The following is a 25,239-nucleotide window of genomic DNA, read 5'->3' on the forward strand; positions in this document are numbered from 1 at the left end:
CAGGCCCCACTCCCCGGGATGGGGCACACCGCGTACACCCGCAAGCAGCCGGAGCCACCTTGCACAGCACGGTGCAACAGAAAACGCCACAAAATCCAGTTACCCGGGCTGGACACCCACGAGCTACAACCCGTTTTCCTCCCCTGCATTTTCCTACCTCAATTCTCATCGCCCTCATGTTCAGCAACAGAAACCAGCGATGCAGGAGTTCTGGCCCAGTCCCGGTTCGCCCCAGTCTGTCCTGTAAAACAGCAAAGTTCAAGTCCTCCGGGCAGAAACAGCATGCAACCCTATAACCTAATGATACAAGGTTCACAGGCTTCTTTCATTTCCATACACAAACATCCTCCCTCAAGTTTGCAGTAGGTACAATCCTAATGAAAAGGCCACTAAAGCTGCACCAACATCACAGGTAAAGACTGCATTACAGCGCAGAGCACCCAGCAGGAGACACGGCTGATCGCTTGGCTTGGCATTTGTGACTTTCTCTGCAGACAGCATGTGCGGTCCACAGCCTGTGTGGCAAACTACTGGGAAATAACCAATTAACTAAGAGAGGGCAAGAGAGTTGAACTTCAGCTAGTGCGACTGGGGGAACAGAAATTATTTCCTAATTTCTTCCCTATTCCCTGGGACAACATTTTACATTGTGACAAGCAGCACTAACAAAGTGTTTGGGACCTATGGACTTCAAGTTGCTTTAAACAAACAAATGAACCAACCACACAAAAGACATCAAGTATTGTTATTCCTTCTACAGAGGGTAGGACATGAGCGCACAGTTTGGGACAGCCACAAAAGTCAATTAAAACAAAACAGAAGTCTTTGAAGTCCAAGCCCATGCCACAAGGTTCAAAATAGTTTATCTAAAATACAAGCATGCCCATATCACACAGACACATCTTTCTCAGAGGGAAGAAAACAAATTGATCAAACCTGTGGGGAAGGAAGGAATGCCAGGAGCAATGCCACGGTATGCCAAGCTGTAGATGGTGATACAAGGACAAGACAATAAATCTGATTTATTCTGAAATGCTTGTATTTTATGAGAAAAAGACAGAAAGAAAAAGGCATTCAGTCTCCTGGGCTACTGAAGTAGAAGACCAGAGTATTAATACCTCACCACACTCTTTTTCAATGTTTTTGTTAATACCAGCTTTTCTCACCTGAGTTCAAAAGCAAGGGAAGGAGTATCAAAATGCTACACAGTGCTGCTCTGTTCCCCAAGTAAATTAACTCCTTGTATCAGTGTCCCACACAGACATTGTCCCCTGAGTATTATAACTGAGCTCAGCACCTCCAGGCTGAGTGACCCATTCTCCACGATTAAAGCAGCTAGATTCTCCCACCGAGGCACTCTGACTTCTTGTCTTCTGACAATATGGTAACAGCATGGCTTGCACGTATTTTGCTTTCATCAATGATCTACCATATATCCATGTGGCAAAAGGCTCAAAACTCAAGCAGACTAAAGCAAAACAAAAATAACAGAGACAAGAAACATTCAGATTTCTCAGTCAGAATTTATCCTGAAGGATAAATAGGAACAAATATAATAGGAATTCATCTTTTTTTTTTTTTTTTTTGATTTTCAAGACAGGACTTTGTGTCTGCTTTACAATGACTAATAATTGCACAGCTATGCAATTACCAGTGGTTCTCTGAATTGCACTACTGATAGGAAGCATTAACCTTCCCTCAAGAACAGGACTCTTGTCTTCAGTACGAGAAAGGCAATTAAGGGGGTTTGTAGAGCTTGAGAAAAATCTAAAGGTATTTCTTGTTTTCTGTATTAACTATTCCTAATGCTCCTTCAATTTTTGCTAATTATTTTCTTTTGTTTTGTGCCAAAGGCAAGGTCTTGGTCTATATAAAACTTGGGGTTTTTTTTCTTCAAAGTACCAAACCTAATTCTTTCTTCTTGTTAACCCATCTCACATAGACATAACATCCGCAGTTCCTCTGGTGTCACTGTTAAATTCACTCTTTTGAAAGCATGCAAAGAACCAAGTCTAGTCACTTCAGATGAAGAAATACCAGTCTGTGCGTCCAATACATGACAGTAAATGGATTCCTAAATGAGAAAAAAACTGCCCTTGTGCCACTTGCCCTCAAAAAGTACAAAGGAAAAAAGGCTAGGGGACAAGAGAAGAAAACTGGGAAGAGCACATGAGAATATAGTTCTATGCTACACCTAAATACTGTGATTGTCAGATCCTTCCGGGCAGACCCATTGGGGAAGAACAGAGCCAGGAAACCCGTGGCATGCATACCTCCAGGCAGAACACATCTCAGGAAGGGTACGATGCTGCTGTGCTTCACTGGGGAGGTCACAGGAGCGAGAGCAACCGAGAACAGTAAGCCGCAGTAAGCCGCTATGCTGCCCTAGCCTGGAAAAGGAGGAGATGGCAAGGTAGAAGAATTATGAACCAAGAATTCATAGAGGTAATGCCACAGAGTCAGAGAACAGCAACGTGTTTAACATCTTTTGTACCCATATAGCCGGAACCCAGGTTTCAGACAACGGCTTCCTCTTCTGTACTACTGCCAGACAGGCTTGAACAATGGACACGCACCTTCTATTTCCTGATGAAGATCTTCCCTTTCCAACAAAAGTTACAAAAACATTATTACCGCCCCTGCAAAGGCTATCTAGGTGTATCACTGGCAACACAGCTGGACTCCCAGCGTGCACGCCCAAGCACACAGGCAGAGCAGGACCACCATTTCAGAGCCCAGCAGGAAGACTTATGGTCACAGATGCTCATGTTAACCAAAGGTCAGAGCAAGGTATTTTTGGACATCAACTTTTATTCTAAATATTTAGCACAGTGCCAATAAATAATGCAATGAGCATTCATTTGCTTCCATATAATGCTATAAAGAAGATGTTTTTACTTACATGCCAACAGAAGAAAGTTTATATCCAGATTGCAAGCACACAGGGAACCTGAGCCTACCTCAGGAGTCAGGTAGGCTACTACTATCCCACCTTTAGGGTTCAAGAAAGCCTCATATAACTGTCAAGAATTAAAGTGGGATTTATATAAATTTTGTAAAAACTAAAATATAACTCCATTACATTAAGTCCATTGAAAGTATTTTTTTATTTTTTAAAATCAGATTTATTTGCATCACAAAGCAGTTCACATCATTGTTAAAAGATACTGGCAGCTTACAATAGACTAAAAACATACAGCAAACAAAGGTAAAACTAGAGTTCTCGTAAAAATCACACTAGGGGAAACACAAAGGGCCAACATCATGCAGTAAAGCAAAACGTTAAATACCCTAACAAACAAATCAAATATAAATAATTTATGATAGCATTCCAAACATATGAAAGGAATATTTCTAAAGGATGTCAGTTTATCAGCATAACTACTGCATTCAATAGGGCTCGCACAGCTGATACCACCTGTAGTTCTCCCTCCATCTTTTTATTTTTCTGAACACACCCACTTGATATCCTTGTATTAAATTAATAAGCAGATAAAAACTTTACAGGTATTTTAAGTCATCCTGTTAAGCAAGATGGAATAGCCATCAGGTGACTAGCCACATCTGCTCCCAGCATAGTTAAACTGATATAGTCAGCTAATAGCAGCTTCCACCATAACTGAACATCAACAGACTGCTGTAACGAAAAATTACAAAGGATATTTTCCCTTCATTGCTCTCTGTGGACCTCCTCAGAGAGCTTATCAAAGATAGAACGAGCATATTCCACCAATAATGTAATACAGCTGTGCCTTCCACTTAACCTGAATTTGTCCAGAAGTCCTTCCACCATGTAGTTCCATAGCTTCACAGGAAGCTCATGCTCCAGATTATTTTGTGGGCTTTTGCCTAAACTTTACAGTGAAGAAACTGTTTAAAAATGTTTACTGTATTCATTTGGGATTAAAGGTAGAGAGATTTTTTTTTTTCCCCAGCTACAGAATAAAATTATTTTCTTTAAAAAAATCAAAGTTCTACACTAACATCATCAAAAAAGCAGGGTTACAGGCATCAAATGCATGCATGGGAAATGCATCTCTAAAGATTTTTTCCATTAATAAAACAGAAACAAAATATCTTTCTTACTTTCTAGTTATTTTCTGGACCACTGAGTCAAAGAAGGGTTATATTTGTGTTACCTATTTTACTGTCATACTGATCTCGTTTCTGAACACTAAGACTGTGCACAGAACAGTCTGCAAAGCTAAGCGGAGCCTGTCATCACAATTTCTTGTGTAAGCAGCCATTTGGGCAGTAAACTACTATTTACAAGTCAATGTGTTCAGTTTGCAGCATGTGGATTACACAGTACCTTTTTAATTACATGTATAGATTAATTAGCAGAGCTGTCAGTTCTTGCACAGTGCCAAAGGCCCTTGGCCTGTAACATCTGTCTTTTCAAACACTTCTACCTGTTTAAACAACACGCAATTTGTTAAAACGGGAACTGGATTAAAAATATCCTTTTCCCACCTATTTGATGGAGTCACATCACTAATGACTAGACAATGCTGCTCTGCTCCTCGGTGGTGCACCACTGCTGCCACTGCCTAGGTCCTCTCAGAGCCCTTCAGTTGTTTTACACAGGCACATACTTCATCTCATTTCTTCAGTATTTTTATGCTCTCCAGTACTACATTCAAGGACATGCTTGGTACATGGTATACAGTGGCTTATTTTCCCTCTATTTCCTTCTAAAATAGATTAACAGTGTCAGAAGCCTGCAAGTAACTCATATCTGCCCGAAGCACATGCATGTAAAGCCAAAGTCTCAATTCAGGTAAATCAGCAGTAAATTCATCAGGGTAGGATCACCTACTTTGGAATCTGTTCACCAATCATGAACTAACACACTCTCACCAAATTTTGCTTTCAGTGACATTTGTGCTTTGGAAGTGTTTTACAATGTGGTCCATCAGAACTGCTCTTTTGATGGTCACACCGTGAAAATGGGAAGATCTAGAAAAAGGAGAAAAATGAAACAGGGTAAACTTCACAAAGGCCACCAACAAAGGCAGGCTGTAAACTTGTTGAAGCGGACTCAGCTGTCAACATGTGCCAGTTCATGCCTCCCTACCTCCTCCCAACCCTGAGCAGCAAAGCAGCAGTAAGGAAAACAAATTCATCAACACGAAAAATACAATAGAGGGGGAATAATAACACATCCAGAAGAAAAACAATTTTCAGAAGTGACTACTGATTTAGATTGACCTGTTCCTTGGCATTCAGCTAGGGGTATTTTAAATGGCCAAAATTTCAGAAAGTGCTGGACACTCAACTATAAAAATGGCACCAAAAAGACCTTGAATTAAGCATCTAGCAATAGCAAAAGGATGAATTTAATTGTTTTTTTTTTTCCATACGTACCACTACTATTAACACTCTGCTTGATCCAGTCAACAAAAACACCAACATTTGTGTATACTCCTGGGTAGTTCTTCCTTCCACATCCCAAGCCCCAGCTAGTGATTCCATGAAGGGTGTAAAATCCCGAGTCATCTTCTGAAGCACAAACTAATGGGCCACCAGAATCACCCTGCAGAAGGACAAAAGAATCTTGTTATGAGCTAAGATCACTCCTTATCTTTTCAAAATATCAGTTCAGCTACAACAGGTCCCAGCTGCTCATGTGTTTGGGGGTCTCTATTCTAAAAGGCAGAGAAAGAAATAACCTTTGTTCAAGGGAAGTACCTTTTTTGGCAACATGAGTAATTACAATCCTACTATTAAGGAGTCTTTCCCTGTAAATCACCTACAGCCTGTTTGCAGGAAAACAGCTGTTAGTGAGGTTTTAACACTCCCCTTTTCAGAACCCATCTGGCCATACCCCAAGTGTCGGAAGGTAAAGGTGATGTGCACAACTTACTGTGCATGAGTCCTTGCCTTCCTCCAGAGGGAATCCAGCACAGATCATACTCTGGGTCACTTTACTGGGAAGATTTATGTAGTAGCTCTGACATGTGTCAAGCACCAGGATGGGGACTTCCAGTTGATAAAGTTTTTTCCCCTTTTCTCTGTCTTGAAGTAAAAGACATCTCAGAAACCAGTAAAGGCATGAATTAGCGATTCCAGAAAGAAGATTTACTCTTCCCCTTTTCAAATGGTGTCAATCTAAACGATCCGATTTCTTTCCTCCCACCCACTCCCCAGCATGTTTAGCTGAGCTTACACAAGTGAAAACCTTTTAACACATCTGTTCTCCAGAAACTAACGCACAGACAGAAAATGATCGTTACAACACAGAACATCATATTTAAAACACAGCGCAGGATGCTAAACCTCCGAAATAGCCAAGGCTGCATACCTTCTTCATGTGCACCCCATCCTGTGACAACACACACCCTCGAGGGCTGAACCTCCTCCTCCTTGGCAGGGAGGCACACTGGGCGCACATAGTGGTTGAATTTTAAGGGCTCGGCCAGTTGCAGCAAGGCAATATCAGAGTCCATAGTGGTCTTGTTAAAACTCGGATGTATGATATACTGCTTTACTGACCTTTTCTAGGAAAGCAAGGACATTGACATTTTCTGAATTACTTGGGAATTTGAGTCTTTAAGTAACTTTGGTTTTATAAATTTTCAGGCCATAAGCAAGATGCCTTAAGAGGAAGGCACATGTAAAAACAGCTGCTGAAGCCACCAGCTTTCTTATATTAAGCAGAAAAGATTATGCCTCTTGGACATGGATCAGGGAACATGCAGGAAACTCCCACCCAGGAACTGCAGGAAGAGGGTCACAGAAAAACATCTGTCCAGTCTGAGCAAAGTGGAAAGTCGTGCCCCAATTACTTCTGTCTTGGTAACAGTCACCAGGGAATTTACAGACAATACACTCCTCACTCTCACATCTTCCAGGATACTGAGCTTTGGAGTTCATTACTGACAAAGGCACAGATCTGTGTGGATACAATTCCTCTGACAGTCACACAAATGTTTTCGTGTAAATGCAGATCAAGGTCAGCATGCAGGCTGTTGGATTGCTACATCATGAACAACTTGGGAGGTGCACATAGATTAAAAACTATTTTGCAAGACTGATTTCTATTTTATTATTAAGCAGAACTTAATCATACCTGTCTGTATTCTTGCTCTGTAAGATCATGAAGTCCTGTCACCACCATCCATAAGTCTCTGTATTGTTCCCTAAAAAAAAAACCAAACCAAAACAAAAAAAAACCAAACAACCAATAACAACAACACAACTACAAAAAAACCCAAACAACAACAACAAAACGAAATATAAGTACATTGTCAGGCTGGTATAACAACATTCCTGAAACCTGTGAATCTTAAAATCTCCCCCACCTAAAACAGATACCAGGGCCCTACTACAAATTCCAACGTACTACAACAACTCCTGAGGCCCATACTCCCATACAATCTATGGAAATCTTCCCACTGACTTCTAGGGAGCATGACATATTCCCGTGATGAGGCAGTAGGATCACTCAAACACATAGCGAATGGAGAGAAAGGTCCCTTTTATAAGGACTGAGGGTGCCTGATGCAGAATACAAAGCCTGCATGGTCCACACCACTCAGTGACAGGGCTGGTCCCTACCTTCTCGATGTAAAAATGGGTGACCTCTAAAACATTACTACCTATCAAATGATATAAAGAAATGCAAGAGAAACATTTCATTTCACCCTTCAGTTTCTTAACCAAACCCTCTCACTGCCTGAAAACGTGTCTTAACTCCCTCATGAAATCAGTTGTGTAGAATCATTAAGCCAAATATACAAATTCTGATGTGATGGCAACGTGCAACAAAGAATCCCTCCTCAAAACAGCTCTTAAAGCAGTACCTTCACCACAGCGCAACAATGCTCCTGACAAAATTTTGCAAACTAGTATTTATAAACTTAGAAGCCAAAGTCCAAAATGCAAACCAGCACTTGCATTTCAGATGCCCAGTTTTGTAGGGGTGGGGAAGAGAATCAAAGAAATGGAGAATATAGATGCTGAGGCATCTTTGGCATTCAGGGCTTTTGAAAGCTTACCCTCATTTTCAAGTAATTGCAACTTTATTTGAAAAAAGGCCAGAATACCTAATTATCATCAATCCTGGGAGGATTTAAAAAAATATTTTAATGACCCAATGTATGTGAATTTTAAATTAATATACTTGTGATTAATTTGAACTTCAAAACAGGTAGTGTTCAGCCTAAGAGATGAATAAACAAATTGCAGTTTAGAAAGTATTTTAAAGAGTCTGAAAGTCACACAGACTATCCTTTTTTCTCCTCTCAATAAAGACAGAAAAATTTCCACATAATCTGATTTAACAGACTGATAGGTTCTTAATAATGGAATGGCATCAATCCTGTGCACAAAAGCCTTCTGTATGTCTTCCAAAATCTACACAAATTCAGCAATTTTTAAATTTTTGGATAGGTTGATTCTACCCAGATGAAAACATGGTCTGTAAATGACCCAAACACAAAAAGGTTACCCAGAAGTAAGTGATGGATGACAAGGGACTTCGTATCTTGTCACCTCTTCTGAAAACTGATCTGAGAGAAAACCAAGCCTACTGAATTAGGCTACAGTAGCCATTATGATCCTAGTACATAGGCGTGGAGCAAAAGGATCCAGTGCCAATGTGACCTGTAAGTATGTGGTAACCAAAACTGTGCCAGCCAACCTGGGCAGAACCACCATGCTGCAATTACAGACGTTCCCAGGGAAGGGTTCATCCCAGTGTACTTACTTAGAATTAAAGCAGTGAGCAGCTGTGACAACCCATTCTTTGGCAAGAACTGCTCCTCCACAGATATGCTCATCTGAAATTTGTACACTGACCTGCCAAGGCCATGAGTATGGTACAGCTTCTTCACCTCCAATTATCCTACTGAAGATGAACCTGGGCTGATTTGAAGGCAGTCCACAAATATCACCTGAAACAGAAAGCACTGATGTTTCAAGAAGTCTTTAGAGGTCAAGATTTGAAGAACTGAAGAACAGTCCATTTAAGAGCTACCCCGCAGCTTCTCAAGCTTCCCCCCTCCCCTTTTTGCTGAATCTTTCAACCTTCCTCATTACAAAGGGTCCAAAATTTTAAGAGAGCATAAGGAGATGATCTTAGCAAAAACAGAGCTTCACCAAGATCAAGGCAGCTGATTACCTTCAAAAGTTTTAGCCTCAAACCTACAATGAATATGAACTCATCCTGTTCTCTATAAAGTACTGGAGGGAAAAAGGGAAGTTCTAAAACACTGGTTACTATTTTCAACTACCCTGTACTCTTTGCAATTATTTTCACCAAAGCAAGTAGGTGTAAACTTACATACAAGCTGAAATAATGTCATTGCATTGCTCTCACTTAACAAGATGAAGGAAACAAGAAAAATCAGTTTCTGCTATTCTAAAGCCAAAGCACAGAAGTGTTATTATTCATCTTTTTCTTTCCTCGAAATATCGTAATGAAAAAATCTGGGACAACTGCATCCACTAAATATTTGGAGAAAACATCATTTAAATTATAGTCAAAAAGGTACTCCCTATTCCCATGAAGAAAATGTAACTTGAGTTGGCTTACCTGTTGTCACTTGTGTTTCTTCTTCAGTCATATCTGTATCTTCAAATTCTTCACTAGTTGAATCCAAAGTATCTAAATCTAGCAAATGAAAACAGCAAATGTGTTAGCAGGCTGTCTTGAGTGACATTTTTATTACAAAATCACTTTTATTTCCTTTATTATAATTTTTGTAAAAGGAATAGATTTCTACAGTAGGGATCCATGCTATTACATCTCCAGATGGTAATAAAGTGCTATTTAAAATGCACCAAAATACTTTTACACAAAATAAAAGTGGTGTATTGGGTAGATTCGGTGTTTCTTTTCACCCACTTAATAGGCCCTTTGTTTAATGCCTCATTGGGTTCACAATACAGTTTTTTCACTGAAACAATTTGTTAGATGACAATCTCCTAGAGCAAAATAATTCTGAATAGCCAGAATTGCTGAAAAGCCCTTCGTGCTGCCCCATAGAGGCAGTTTCCCAAGTTACTTCTATTACCTTGTACATGAACAAAAGAGATTGTAGCTCTGAATCCTCCAAAGGTCTCTGTTTCATCAGAGTGAAAGACAACCAGCATCATAGCAGAGGAGCTTAGAACAGGTGCAGGTAGAGCAAATCCACAAGACTTAGCTAAACATGAGAAAGCAAATGTTCACTGCAGATTAACATGTACTTTTTCATCCTTATCTCTCTTAACAGTGGGTACCAAATATTCTGTGTATTCCAGCTCTCACACAGGAGGGTAAAAAATAACTATGCACAAGAGAGTAGAGAAGTGGAGTGAGGCTGAAGGACTGTTCTATTATTTCCGACAGTCTGCCCTTGTTCAGTAATTATAAGAACACGGAGACTTTTGCATTATTTCACAAGAGTCTATTACAGTACTCATGCTCATATGTCGCCATTACATATAAAACACACTGGAAACTGGATTTCCCCTTGTTAGTGTTTCAGCACTAGCATCTGCTAGAGCTAATTTAAGCACTAGTGCTAATCTATGCACCAGCATCAAGCAAGTGCTGAAATCAGTTTACTGGGACAGGTCTTCCTCTCATTCAATGTAAGCCAGGGGACTCTCCAGCAAGGTGGCAAGAATTATATGAATGCTCACCTGGAGTGAACAACAACTGGACTCTGAAAATGAACTCTTGGGTGATTTCTGTGTCTGATCCTTACTAAAAAAACAAACTATTGTGTTATGCCCTTTTCTTCATTTAAATGGATTCAGAACTGCATTTCATACAGAATTTAAATACAGAAAACTGTTCTGTTCAATGTGGTTTTGCCTCTAAGTGGAACAGAAGCAGCAATACCTGCAAGTATTTTTCACAGTACTGAAACTAGTACCTATAACATCACCTGAGACTCTCCAGAGGCGAACTTGATTTTAGACTGTAGAACAGAGCTAGTGAAAGGCATAAAGAAATAGGTCATCCCCAAAATATGTCAAAAATTAAAAGTCGAACCAATTTCCTCCTCTTTTCCCATATCTTCATACACAGTCACGGCATCATAAGAGCAATCTTCACTCTCTTCTACTTCAAAAGACTGGTATGTAAGCTTTAAATAAAAAATGATAAAGTGAACTTTGTTGAATTCATACAGAAAAAAAAAAATCAAAGATCTAGAGTAGGTCTTTAGTATTCTCAGTGGTTCCTTTGGGGTTTGATTTCTATGACATTCAGACCTCTCACAGGTGGTAACATAGCATATTACATTTGCTAGAATCACAGAATGTTAGAGGTTGGAAGGGACTTCGAAAGATCATCTAGTCCAACCCCCCTGCCAGAGCAGGACCACCTACAGTAGATCACCCAAATCTGTCATGGTAAAATTTAAACCAGGAAATCCTATTTTACTATACCCTAAAGGAGAAATCAAAACCTATCTGGCTTTTAGGATGGAAAGTGACTTCTTTTAACTGCATCCAGCAGCATTATTCAAGATTACATTGCTTGATCTTGCTTGTCCTTAGCTGCACAATTTCTTGTTAACTCAATGGTGCCCATTTCCATTCTGTAGACACAAGGGCTCATATTATACCTTGATTACATGGTCCTCTGGCGCACAAATAATCCATTGACAGTCTGCTGTGTTGCTGTAGTGCTCTGGATAGTGCATACTTTGTAACACTCCTTCTTCAAAAAGGACAGCTAAGGACTCACAGCCAGAATCTGGAAATCCAGGAAAACAAAAATTAAGGCATTGTGATTTACTATTAAATCAATAACAAAAAGAATCCAGAAAAACTCTTCTGGTGCTTTCACACAGCTGAGAAAGTGAACAGGGCAAGAGCAGCAAGCCAAATCCTTCTGTCTGAAAAAGACGCAAAGGAAATTTTCAATCTGTTCCCAGGCAGAAGAGCAATTCAACCCATGACTATAGCATTCCCCTGTAGCTACAGGCAGTGCACTGCAGGCACAGGTGCCGGTGCAGGGTGATAGAAGAGCAGTACACAGGCATGTCAGAGGAACATTGCCAACTTTCTTTAGAAAGCAGAGACATAAAACACAACGAGAGGACGTGTCTTCCTGATAGGCTATGCAGTGGCAAGGCCCCTCAGAGGGGATTCCTCCCTACACTCTGCCCTTACACTCTGAAAAGAAAGAAACTAGTTGGAAAGGCCGCAGAAACAGGAACAACGGGTGTCTGTCTAACTGGATTGTCCAGTCTCAGCAGATGGCCCTGGGGCCTGCTCCCTAGTGATGGTGAACCGCTCTGCACTGCAAAACCGAAAGCAGTTCTTCATGACATATGTCTTAGCCTTAGATGCTTCCCTCAGGGCCCCTCCATGAAAGCATGCCTGGGACTAGCAGAGCAGCTTTCATCTGGAAATTCTGCTCATTTAACTAATCTTATTAACTGCGTTTTAAACATTCTGGAAGTAGGGAAGGAAATGAGATCTTGTATAAAGTGGATGGAGAAGAGGCAAACTTAAAGGAGGGCGTCTCTCAATAGCACCTATCCTACCTCTTTCTGGCATCCCAGTTTCTCCACAATGGCACAGGGCAGCCTAACCACACTTACCTTGTTCATAACATCATCCACATAGAAATATCATGGGAGGTTCCTTTGATTTATTTTCTCCTGGAAATTTTTTTCAGGTCACCACCCAAGAGTGCAGACAGGTATATTAACAGACTTAAGACTTACCAGGAAGAATATCTGGTGTAAGGGCTTTGTAGCTCATGGAAAAACCAGTTCCATAATCCTTATTATCAGAAACAAATTTCAGCCTTATACTATTAGAGCCAATCAAAATAGGTAATGGAGTATCTCCTCCACAGAATTTCCCTGAAATATAATATTAGAGAATAATCAATGTTTAAAGTCTTTAATCACTTGAGAAAACTTGCATGTACCAATTTTAGTATTTAGCTATAAAAATTTTAGGATGAAAAGGAAATTGCCTATTCATTCCTCTACATTGCCTATTAATCCATTAGCGCGAATAGATACACACTATTAAAAATTGAAAATCCTTGACGCCAGAAAGTCGTATGCTGACACAGTTCCCTACCAGGCATTTTCCATTCTTTTCTCCTCCCACACTCCTGGTCTTTTATTTTAGACCGTATGTTACAACGTAGTCATCATGAAAATACAAGTAAAACATAATCAGCTGCAATGTCCTCATTGGGCGCACTTGCTGTTAGAATGAAAGAGTACACTGGCAGATTATTTCAAAGAATAAGGGGCCAGCAACTCACCAACAAGTCTGTCATCTTTTGAATAGATTGATAAAGAATCATAGTCACAAAACGTTTCTGGCTCTATATCAAAGTGGGAAAAACGAAGCAATATGTACTTCCCTTCTGGTACAAACAGGGTCCATACACACAATCTGGAACAAGAAATTAGTTCCCATTCACAAAACTGCAACAAAAAACCCCAACTACACTGGTACAGGGAATAGTTTATGGGGAAAGACTGTTTTGTCTACTTACTGGTGGTTTTGATAGAACTGTTTGGGACTTCCAGGAAAATGTAATTCTCCTTCACTGTCAGGGAGTTTGCCATCCTGAATGCTACAGAATGCTGTATTGTAGAGTTAAAACAAAATAAAGGAATCGGGTTTGACACAGATACAATCACCTGCTCCACCAAAAGCTCAAACGTCTAGAGAATACTGTGAGACAACATTGCTCGGCTGCACCTTGAATCTGCTAGCAGACTGATGCTGGATCTTCTCTCTTTTATTTGGAAATATGGTAAGTCAGTTTTAAAAAACATAATTTGGGAGCAAAATGAAGCACTGCCAACACAATATCATATTTTATTGTAAAAATGGCAGTGCTTGCTTTTTACCTTAAAGAAACTACCTGTTAAATGAGGATTACAGTATAAATACTTTACGGAGAGGAAAAATGCATACCTTGGGACATAAGAAAAGCATTCATTGCAGCCCATTTGTAATAATGTGCTTAGCGATATTACAGCAGGAGACTTTTGCAACAGAAAAATATAGTATCAAAGACACTTTAAGAGAAGTAGTAGAACTAGAAGCTTTCCTCTGCAGTGTCACCAGAAACACAAATACTCGCAAAAATTACCTCCTCTTGCCTTTCCTTCTCCTTGCAAGGTAAACCGGTAAGACATTTATCAACAACTACATATATGAAAACAAATTTAAGGACTCACAGAATCATAAAATCATAAAGTGGCTTGGGTTGGAAGGGACCTCAAAGATCATCTAGTTCCAACCCCCCCCTGCCATGGCAGGGACACCTTCCACTAGATCACATTGCTCAAGGCTCCATCCAACCTGGCCTTGAACACTTCCAGGGATGGAGCATCCACAACTTCCTTAGGCAACCTGTTGCAGTGCCTCACCACCCTCAGGGTGAAGAACTTCTTCCTTTTATCTAGGCTATACCTGCCCTCTCCCAGCTTCCAACCATTACCCCTCCTCCTATCACTGCAGGCCCTTGTAAAAAAAGTCCCTCCCCAGCCTTCTTGCAGGCCCTCTTCAGGTACTGGAAGGCCTCTATAAGGTCTCCCTGGAGCCTTCTCTTCTCCAGGCTGAACAAGCCCAACTTTCTCAGCCTGTCCTCATAGGAAAGGTGTTCCAACCCTCTGACCATCTTGGTAGCCCTCCTCTGGACTCGCTCCAGCAGCTCCATGTCTTTCTTGTGTGGGGGGCTCCGGAGCTGGACGCAGTGTTCCAGGTGGGGTCTCACAAGGGCAGAGTAGAGGGGCAGAATCACCTCCCCCGACCTGCTGGCCGCTCTTCTTTTCACGCAGCCCGGGATACGGTTGGCTTTTTGGGCTGCAGGCACACACTGTTGGCTCAGGTTCATCCTATCATCCACCAGGACTCCCAAGTCCTCCTCCCCAGGGGTGACCTCAACCCACTCATTGCCCAGCCTGTATCTGTGCTTGGGATTGTCTCGGCCCAGGTGCAGGACCTTACACTTGGCCTTGTTAAACTTCATGAAGTTGGCCTGGGCCCACCTCTCCAGCCTGTCAAGGTCCCTCTGGAGGGCATCCCTTCCCTCCAGCGTGTCGACCTCACCACACAACTTGGTGGTGTTGGCAAACTTGCTGAGGGTGCACTCAATGACACCGTTCACGTTGCCAACAAAGATGTTAAACATCACCGGTCCCAGTACCGATCCCGGAGGAACACTGCTTGTCACTGGTCTCCACTCGGACATTGAGCCATTGATTGCAATTCTTTGAGTGCAACCTTCCAGCCAATAATGTTTGAGTCACATTCTTATAAGATTATCTTACCTGCAGTGTCCTAGGAAGGCAAATAAAAAATTTCAAAATGACACAAATAGCACTTAAATACCCAATTCTCACTGGCCACAGCAAGTCTATACAAACTGACTGTGTGTCCAAGCTTGTTTCTCTTCTGAGAAATCTCACTCCAGATTACTAAAATTAAAATTAAGATCTAGTCCACACAAGAGTTGTTTCCAATGTCTTTCTGGGAACTTGCACCTAGATGAACAGATGGTCCCACAAGAACATAAACATGGCAGCATCAAAGACAGACTTAAATTTTAAAACATGTTACATTTAGGGTTGGGTTTTGTGGGGTTTTTTTTTTTGCATTTTATTCATATAAATAGACACCAGACAAGCAGATAGATTCAGCACAGACTGCACGAAAGTATTAATTTACCTCACACTTTCTATTTAGAATCTGTATTTTTATACAAAATCAACTTCACTAACTAGATTTCGTGCATTGCTTGAGGCTCTGTTCTACATTTTCCCCATTAATTTTATTTACATATCAATAAAAATATGGCTTTATATATGTAGCTGTCTTCAGGAAAATTCCTTTTTGAAGTCTCCAGTACATAAGTACAACCCTACATAATTTTTTTTTTTATTTTTTTTTTTTTTTTACAGACCAGGAGGAAAAAAGGATATATTTAAAGCATACATTTAAAAGTGCTTTGATGAGTCAAGTTTCTTCACATTTCTTCCTTCATAATTATATTTAAGGCTATTTTTGGGGTCTTTTTATGCTTTAACACAGATAGTGTGAAAAAAATACTGTACTCACCTGTGGAGCTTTTCATTTTCAGATCTAATAAGGGAGGGATGGGGAAGGCGGTGGAAAAAGAAGAAGAAATTACTGTAGTTTCATATTCATAATGTAGGCTTTATTTTCATCTGTGTGAAATGGTAGTTTCACACAGCTAGCACTGAGGCAAATTCAAATGCTTCTTAGGGACATAGTGCCTACAATAAACTAGGCTTAGAATTAGAACAAAACTGCAGGTTCAGGCAATGCTGACTTTGGAATAAACAATTCTGGAGTAGCCACTTCTAGAATTAACCATACATTGACAGGCCACTGCTCAATCTGAGCAGCACAGTACGCTCTTTCTATGTACTTGTTGAGTAAATACTATACATTTCAAGTAAGGGTAGCAGAATCCAACTGCTAGCATCACATCAGGGACATTAAGCCTGATAGCAATTACAGTTAAGATCTTCTGCACCAGTGACAGTATAAAAGAGTGAGAAAACAAAACCTAGTGCCATGCAATTGAAAGTTGTGTTTTCACTTTACCTACCAAATTGCTTTTTCTGTTCACTGGATCCAACACACTTTAATTACCACAATAGCTAATCATATTATTTTTTCCTGATAATTTATTGGGCCAAAGAATATACGTTTAATAAAAAGACCCTGTGTCTCCCTCTTCATTTTTTTATGTTGAAAACCAAAATATTTTGCAGAAGCGAAACCCCTTTCATTTTTCTCCAACATTATGAGGATTTCTTTTTTCAGTCACCAGTTGAAGCTGGTTTCTAATGGGAAAGCTGGGGGTTTTTTCCTTTACAATTTTTTTTCTTCAGTAACTAGCAAATCCTCTTAAACACCCCTCCTCAGTTTTTCTGTTCTCTGCATAATTTTTTAACGCATTCTCCAATACCTTTTAATGAAAACACCCCAAACGGGAAGAAAATTTTAGTTCAGTTTCTTAATGTTGTGAGTGAAGATCATCCCTAGACAGACCGTCACTTTCATCTCCAGCTCCACCATTTTGCAAGTGACAGATAATTTTCATGCTGTTCCCCTGCACAGAGGGCATATGTAGCCTTTTGGGCAGAGCAAGCAAAAGCCATTCTGAGAGGGTGACTTTTCCCCATGTAGTCAAATCTCTGATCCAACATGTTTCACCTGAGAAAAATGACAAGTGACTTTGTCTGAAATTCCATACATATATCTTCAATTTCAACTGGTGAATTTCTACTTAAAAACAAAAATACCAGGCTAACTGGCTAGCTGGAGAAAAGGACCATTCTTCAAATTAAAAAATAAAATTATATATATACACACACACATACAGTCCAAGTACGAGGCAAAGTGGAAGAGAAACAAACATTTACAACTGTCTCAATTTGGTTTCGGCAGCTACCAATCAGTACCGTAATCTTAAAGGCATCATGAAATATTATAGTGATTTGCCAGGAAAAATGGGAAAAATATAAGTCCTATGTGTCGAAAAAGACAAAATTAAATTAAATATGATTATAAGACAGAAGAGTTGTCACAAGTGAGGAACACATTACTGTGGAGACTTAATACCAGCACTCATGTTCTCTTGCATCCAGGAAAGCACCACGCTGAGGTCTGTGAATATTCCCGGAGATCCTCTGTTGTAATGTTTCTTCTTCTCATTACTTATCCAGCCACGAGCACATCCCATCCCCCAGGAGATCACACCAGCGAGAGTCCAGGCACCATGCTTACTTCGACACAAAAGAGGGCCTCCCGAGTCTCCCTGTAAAAAAAAAAGTAAAAGCCCACAACGCACAGCTTACAAAAGTACGTGCATACCACTGAGCAAGCCTTAAAGAGTTTATTGAGTTCTCTTTTGTGCCATACTAACAGACCTGCAACGCAGGGAACAGTAATTTAAAAAAAAATGTGAAGACACAGACTTCTTGTGTTTAGTCAGGATTGTCAAGAGGGCGAGAGACAAACTAATTCCCTCACGGGTGCACATCTGTTGTGTTTTAGCATGTAAAAAGGAGTGAGAGGCTTTTTTTTTTTTAACCCCATGACAAGGAACAATCACTGAACCTTTATCTCACTGCCTCTCCTTCCTGTAATCCACAGCAATACTTTCTAATTTCCTCCTTAGGATCTCAGCAACATTAACTAATTAATTTATCAAGAGTTCTGAAGTTAGAAAGCCCTAAGCATTATTTCACCAAGACACATAGGAAAATTGCTTTCAGGAACCTGTCATACAACTCATACAGTAATTAAAATGGAATCATGTAATTGAATTGAGTGCATTGCCCCATGCCGAATCTTGGAAAGAATTCATATATCAAAATCAATACACTCCAAATACCGCAGTTTACAGTGTATTTATTCACTTAGGCACACAGAGCCTTGAGCTCCTGAGAAACACTTGTAAGTACACAAGGCCCCCTGTTCAGCTGACCTGGCAGGCATCTTTTCCTCCATCTGGAAATCCAGCACACATTATAGTGTCACCTTGGATGGGTTTCTTTAAAGTTGATAATGCTCTTGAACACTCCTTACTGCTTAGGATTGGTAGATTGACTTCATACAAGACCTGAGGGAGTAGTCCATCTGAAATACAAAAAACCATGTTCATAAGAAATGCTAAAAGGTGAACTTAATGTCACTGCTAATACACAAAAAGGAATTCTAAACCTGTTCCAAGCCATTTTATGGTTACATAAACATCCAGGTTTGTGTACATAAGCAGTTTTATTAGAATAAACTTCAAAATGCTTCAAAATTGAAATACAAGTCTATATATTGTAATATACGTGATCCATTTTGAGACAATTCACAGGTAGGCACAGAAGCTAGCAAAGATCCCATTTTGAGATTACAGTTCTTATGGTCAGTTGATGTTTTTTTTCTGGTCCGTCTGCGATCTATGCAATCAAGCTCTTCGCTTCAGAAATAATCACCTGAGAAACCTGAATGTCAAAGAATAATTTGAGTGGCTTACTCTCATTTAAACGGCCCCAACCACAAGCAGTGCAGATATATCCTGCTTCAAACTTTTCATCTGGATCAGGAAGACATGCTGGCAAAACTGATGAACCTGCCAAAGATGGACATGAATTTTATTAATAAGAATTTGAAAGAACAACAAAAAGCTTCCTTTCTCAGTTAGTGTTTTTAAAACTAAAAAGTACTGTTATTTTTGTGGCATCTGAAAAACTAACCTGTCATTTGACAATTTACCTGTGCCTCTATTTCATAGTGTTTTGGAATAGAAAAAGAAAGCCAGGAGCACCACAAGCTCCAGCTCAGGCCTTAAAATTAGCTGCTATCCATGATCCAAACTTCCATTAGAAAAAGTAGTCGCGCACCTTTGTCATAAAGAAAGAGCAACCTAATGATGTGAGACAGAGTCTTTAGAAGAGCAAAGTGTCGGGTGGACTCTCCTATACACCTCAGTATTATGTAAAACTGATGTAAAGTAGCCTTCCAGAAAACCTGACCATAAGGCAAAGCTAGCGTAGAGCTGAGAAATGGCTGGCTCACAGGCTGAGTGACAGGGAAGCAACAGTTGTCCTCCCCTCCCCTTCCCCTTCCAGCCCCCTGCCAGTCCTGAAGATAATCCCATGCTCCTTGCGGCGGTCTGCAGGAAGGGAAAAGAGGGCAAAGAGCAGAGGGGATGTGAGTAAGGTACAGACAGTCCTGCAGTATACTCTGAGCTCTGGTCTGCCTTTACTGTTCACCAGAGGCAGAAATCTACACCTACACCTTAGATAAAAAAACGTACACACCTCTATTTGGTCAAATTTTAATCTGCATACTAAGAACAATACCTTTTTTGTCAAGGGAATATTAAGTCTCAAGAAGACCATTTGATTGAACTGATACATTTTTTCTGACTTACCTCTGGTATTTTAAATACTGCAGTTGCAAAAGACTCTGGAGAATTTAGTAGTATAATCTGACAGCTACGAAATGGGTTTAAACTGAGTTTCAAGACTTTTCACAACATCTGGGAGAATCAAAGACCTTACTTTCCCCGCTGAAAAAGATCACAGATAACTATGGCCTTACTGAAGCTGAAGGCTCCATCCAGCTTCAGAAGGGCAATGTCATAGTTCATCGGCCTTCTGGGGTCAAATTTTGGATGCTTAATGACATATTTAACAGGGAGGGTCTGCTCGCCATTCTCCCTGATCCTCAAATCATGCTCTCCTGCAGTGACATTCAAGTACTGGAGTAGGTTCCTGTAGAACACAAAAATAAAAATTCAGCTACAGAAATCTTCAAAATTACAGGAAAAAATATAGTTGCTTTTAAACACAGAAGTTATTACTACTGATATCTAATAACTTTCATCTTCAGATTTTAGAGCACTTAATATGTACAGTCATCAAGAGCTGAGTATGCCCCACAGCAGAAACTGGGAGATGAAAAGGACTAAGAAAAATCATTTAGCTACATTCCTGACTGTGGTTTTGTGGTCCACTAAGGAACCAGGTCCTCTTACCGTGTTTAAAAATGTTCAGTCACACTGCTTTTTGAAGTAGGGAAGTTTTGGACATAGGAAAGCACAGAAAAAAATCAGACCACTTCTCTAGCATTCTGTTTATACCTTGAAAACATAGGGAATCCTGCTTTAGGGCTCCTAGTACCAGATCAAATGTGCAGCAAGGAAACACAGAAGCAACCATCAAACTTTTTGTTCCACTTCAGATTTATTCATTAGACTTGAAGAATTAGGCTTTATGCTGATTTAGATATTGCCTGTCCTTCTGTAGTTAATATAAACTCTGCAGTTACTGGCTAATTTGTTCAAGATGTGATCAATCACATACAATGCCAGATACAGAATAAAGTTATAATTCCAGGTGATCCATTAGCAGTAAGATTCAGTATTAATTATAAAGGAATGAGAACCTCAGTGAAGCCACCACAGAATCAGAACTGAAGCCTTCCATACAACATTTTGGCTTTGTTTTTCGGTGGTGTTTTTTTGTTTGTTTTTTTTGGTTTGTTTTTTTCTTTTTCAGGACTAAGGCTGAAAATCATCATAATGCAAGAGGTCAGTACTATATCCTTTCACCATTCAATTGCATATACTCTGCCAGTTGCTACCGCTAAAAAAACCATTGCGGTCACATGATAATTTTAGTTAGGTACAGATTTTTAGCTACACTTCCAAAATAAATCAGTCCCTGCCAGTCCCTGTAAGTTTATTTTGATTATTCTTGAAATGTTCAAAGGTTTGTTTCTCCCCTTCTGTTAAAACATGGAAAATATTGGTTACAAATAAAAGGGTAGCACCTGTAAGTAATCACCACAAAAAGATGCTACAGCACACACACACACTTTTACAATCAAAGTTTTTCTGCACCTGCAGCCTTCTTCTGAAATATCACATACATACCTGTCTAAGATGCAGTGAGCTGCCGTGACCACCCACTGAGCAGAAACAATGGTGCCTCCACAGAAATGCTTCTGCCTTCGTTTCAAGGAAACCTGCATCATATAAAGAAGGCATGCCAAATAAAGAAAATCTCTATATCTGGTCTCTTGGTTGCATTTGAGGAAGAGACACTACATGCAGGTAGTCCCTGAAGATTCACATCGCTAAAGTACACACTGCATTTCAAGCAAACACACTTCCATGGCATTCTTACAGTCCTTGAATCTAAGAGATCCTAAACCTCACTGTTCTCCCCTCAGCTGTGACTTGGTGCTTGGATAAAAGCAACACACATATAATAAATGCCAAGTCACTAAGGTACCTGGCACACTATAAAGGTCATTAGTTGGTTGAGAATTTTTCCTTTGCAGGTCACTGGGAGCACTGTAAATCCATGATGCCTGACAATAGCCGGGGCCTGGGGTCCTTCGGTGCCTTATTTTTGAGCAGTTTCACCCCACCCATGCCTCTTTACAAGAGACTAATCTACAGATGCTCTTTCAGAAATTATGATAAACAAAATAAAAAATTATGAGTAAAGGTTTATCAGGGAGCAGGACAGGTTCCATGTCCTCTCTACCTGCTTCACTGCTTTTTGTAAATGCAGGGTGGAGCTCAACAATACACCATAAGTGTCAGTAAGCACAAAGTATACCTGTTTTCTTCTTTTATCATTTCTATGAAAAGTCAGGATTTGTTCTTAAAATAAAACCACATTTGCTTGTGCAAACCTGCCATGGGTGTGAGCCTTGTTTCACCTGGTTTCCCCCAACAATCCGAGTGAAAAGGTTAAGGTAACTCCATGGTTTTGCCTCTTGAACTTTCTGCCCACACTTCGGATCTGAGGAGTAAAAGGGGGAAAAGAAGGAAGGATTCAGTTTGGACTTAAGTTTTTCTACTTTTTTGGTAACACAGAATTGGAAGGCATGGCTGGCATAGAGGTCAGTGCAGTCTCTGCCATGACAGGAACCAAATCTTAAAATTCTTAATGCCCAGACTGAGGCTAAATTTGGCTCAGAACAAAGGCAACGTACTTTATTTTGCAGAAGTTCTCCAAATTAGCACTTTTAGGTTCAGTTGTATTACAAATATTACATTTTGCCTTCCATAAGAAAATGTGTACATGTATATTGTTACAGAAGAGTCTGGGAAGACCCTCCGCTGAGTCGCGAGGTTCAGACTGGATCCCCTTGCTTTCTAAACTCCCTCCCAGAGTGTGGCTGGATCCAGTCTGTAAAGAAGAGGTCACATACATATTTTTTTTAATATTCTCATTAGGACCATGCTTACTGGAACTTTTTGAATATCGACATTCTTTTTCAGTAAGTTTTGGAATGATTTTGGGGCTCAATCCCTGCTTCATTATTGCTTTCAGAAGTCTCTTTACACCCAGCATTTGTACTTAAAATATTTTGGACAAACAGGGTCAAAATACACAACACACAGACCCTGACGACCAACAACAGTGGCTGCATTTCTCCAGAACATCTATTACTGTGCATACTTTATTTCTTCTTAACTCACTACTGTTATTATCTACTATGGCTAAGTGAAGCTGACAATATTTGTGTGTCTGTAAAGGAGTATATTTATAGAAAAAAACCCATCTGTCATGATAACTACAGATTTGGTAGTATTTTAAGAAAGACAGAAGCAAAGCAGCCAATTCTGCCAAGCAGCGCATTGGAACAGAGGAATCTTTGTAGTGCACTTCCCAAACCCCACAGTGGCTACAATTTTTTTTCCTTAAAGCTGTATGAAAACTCATTGAAGCCAAACACATCTCTAAGACATTTGACTACAAATTCTGTTAAGCACTACATTGGGAAAAATTTAGCATTCACAAACTTGGAACATTTTGTTGTTTTGGCAGATGGGTGGTTGTATTCAAAGGATGGAGGACCAATACTTGTATACACTGTCTGGAAAACGTGGAATCTTCCAAACTACAAAATGCAGCTTGCAACACCTACGAAAAGGGTTTTGCAATCATCCTCAGGATTAGCATGGCTGATGCAAGTGATTACAGTGTCACAATAATGCTGACACAACACTACTTATCTCAGCTTCTGAATAAAAAAGGCTTTGTGTAGAAATAATCCAGTTCATTTATATAACTTTTTTCATTCTTTCCTAATTCTCACTGCATACACTTTTCCCATGTGCAAAGGTACAGTGAGGAAAGAGGAAACAGAGACAAAATTTTTAAAAATAGGATTTAAGTTTTACCAAAAGGAATTTGGTACTGGGGAAATGGGCAAAAATAAATAAATAAAATTTTAAAATAAGATTCACAAACTAAGACTTCCCTTTTTTCTTTCGTCATGGAATAAGTCTATTCTCCTAACATATGCAAGATTAGTTTAAATGTTACAAGATAATATTTATATTAATATCATACCAAACTTCTATTATCTATATTTTGACAAAGTCTAAAGTCTTCTGTGGCGTGGCATTTGTAAGCCCAGGAGACTACAGACTGCTTTACAGGCTGCTTCAGGACAAACACTGCTCACTGGTCAGATGAGAGATTTCTATGTAAACTCCATCACATCCATCTGAAAGGCAGGATGCTGAAGACAGTGAATACTATTCTACAGAAAACTGTGCTTTGGATTGCTTAAGCGAGCAACTTATTATGATGATTTATATACCACATGTGTTTGGACAGCCAAAATAGAGTTTTTTACAGTGAAAACAATTGATTTGCAGTATTTCAGAAATCAAACTGTAAATTTCCCTTTTTTTACTACTGCAAATTTAAAATGGAAGCAAAAAGGTTATGCAAACAGCCAAGATCTGTTTTCCATTCCAGTTCGCTATAACTCAGTAAATCTTCATGAAGGAAACAGGAACAATTGCAATCATTAATTGTTCCAAAAAAAAGAATACTCTGGATTTTAAGATGTAAGACAATGGAAGAGACAACTCAATATTTTATTTGCAGCCCATGGGCAACATGCTAAACCATGACTTTCGTTAACTTGCTGCAAATCTGAGAGTACTTAATTTTATTTATTTAATTATAAATCATATTTAGTTGATGTTATTCATTCTGAATCATCAAGGAACCATACAAAAAGTTTCATAAGAATTACTCATTAAAAGATAACTCTCAGTTACAGACGTGGGTTGGAACAAAGCGAAGAATGAGAATTACACCAGTTAGTCTAATGACACCTTGTGCCTAGGTCTATGAGCTCTTAGGGTCAAACACTTAAGAGCGTGAAATTAGTGCAGCTTCTTTATTTCAGCACTGATACCCATGCTTGTCACTGCCTAAGAACAAAAGTGTTAGTACTTAAAAAACTGTTAAAGGTAGACGTGAAATTTTCACCCTACCTTTCTGAAGAGTAGATGGTACCGCATGAAACTCTGTAATACAAACCATTCCCATCAGGAGTAACTGCAGCTCACTGGGGGCAACACGCATCTTGGGGTGCCAAATGACTGAGTAAAAACAAGGAGAGTTTTTATAGGGAAAAAGAAACCCAAATACTACACTGTAGGAGAACAGTAACTAATTGAAGTAGAAGTTACTCATTAATCCAGCCATAAAGCACTTACCTGCTCAAATAAGTTTTCCAAATTTAACAGACCATGATTCTTTTATACACCATCATGAAGTCTTTGCTGTAAAATTCTAGCTAAAATCCTTCCTAAAAGTAGCTTTGTCAGGCAAAACGACAAAACAAAGTTATCATCACATGCTTTGCCAGCAACACTTACCCAGCTGATCTACACATCGAAGTAGAACACACACGAACAATGTCAATTGCTGGCTGCCCCTACGATTTCTACAG

At 39.7% G+C, this 25,239-nt stretch overlaps 1 protein-coding gene across 1 annotated transcript; it reads right to left on the reverse strand.

The window, feature by feature from the left end:
- Positions 1 to 158: 158 nt before the first annotated feature.
- On the reverse strand, positions 159 to 24,869 carry OVCH2 (ovochymase 2). The gene is made up of 22 exons (XM_086472014.1): positions 24,779 to 24,869; positions 22,195 to 22,277; positions 21,398 to 21,489; positions 20,062 to 20,234; positions 18,992 to 19,087; positions 18,449 to 18,600; positions 17,581 to 17,776; positions 16,045 to 16,068; positions 13,469 to 13,559; positions 13,232 to 13,365; positions 12,675 to 12,815; positions 11,565 to 11,695; positions 10,988 to 11,081; positions 10,020 to 10,151; positions 9,539 to 9,616; positions 8,711 to 8,897; positions 7,073 to 7,142; positions 6,305 to 6,500; positions 5,867 to 6,018; positions 5,368 to 5,536; positions 1,298 to 1,468; positions 159 to 241 (listed from the first exon to the last, which is right to left on the reverse strand). The coding sequence occupies exons 1-22, from the start codon at positions 24,867 to 24,869 to the stop codon at positions 159 to 161; spliced, it is 2,736 nt and encodes a 911-aa protein (XP_086328140.1).
- Positions 24,870 to 25,239: the final 370 nt, after the last annotated feature.

Source organism: Leptosomus discolor, chromosome 12 (genome assembly GCF_034619465.1).
Source record: "Leptosomus discolor isolate bLepDis1 chromosome 12, bLepDis1.hap2, whole genome shotgun sequence".
Taxonomy (NCBI): domain Eukaryota; kingdom Metazoa; phylum Chordata; class Aves; order Leptosomiformes; family Leptosomidae; genus Leptosomus; species Leptosomus discolor.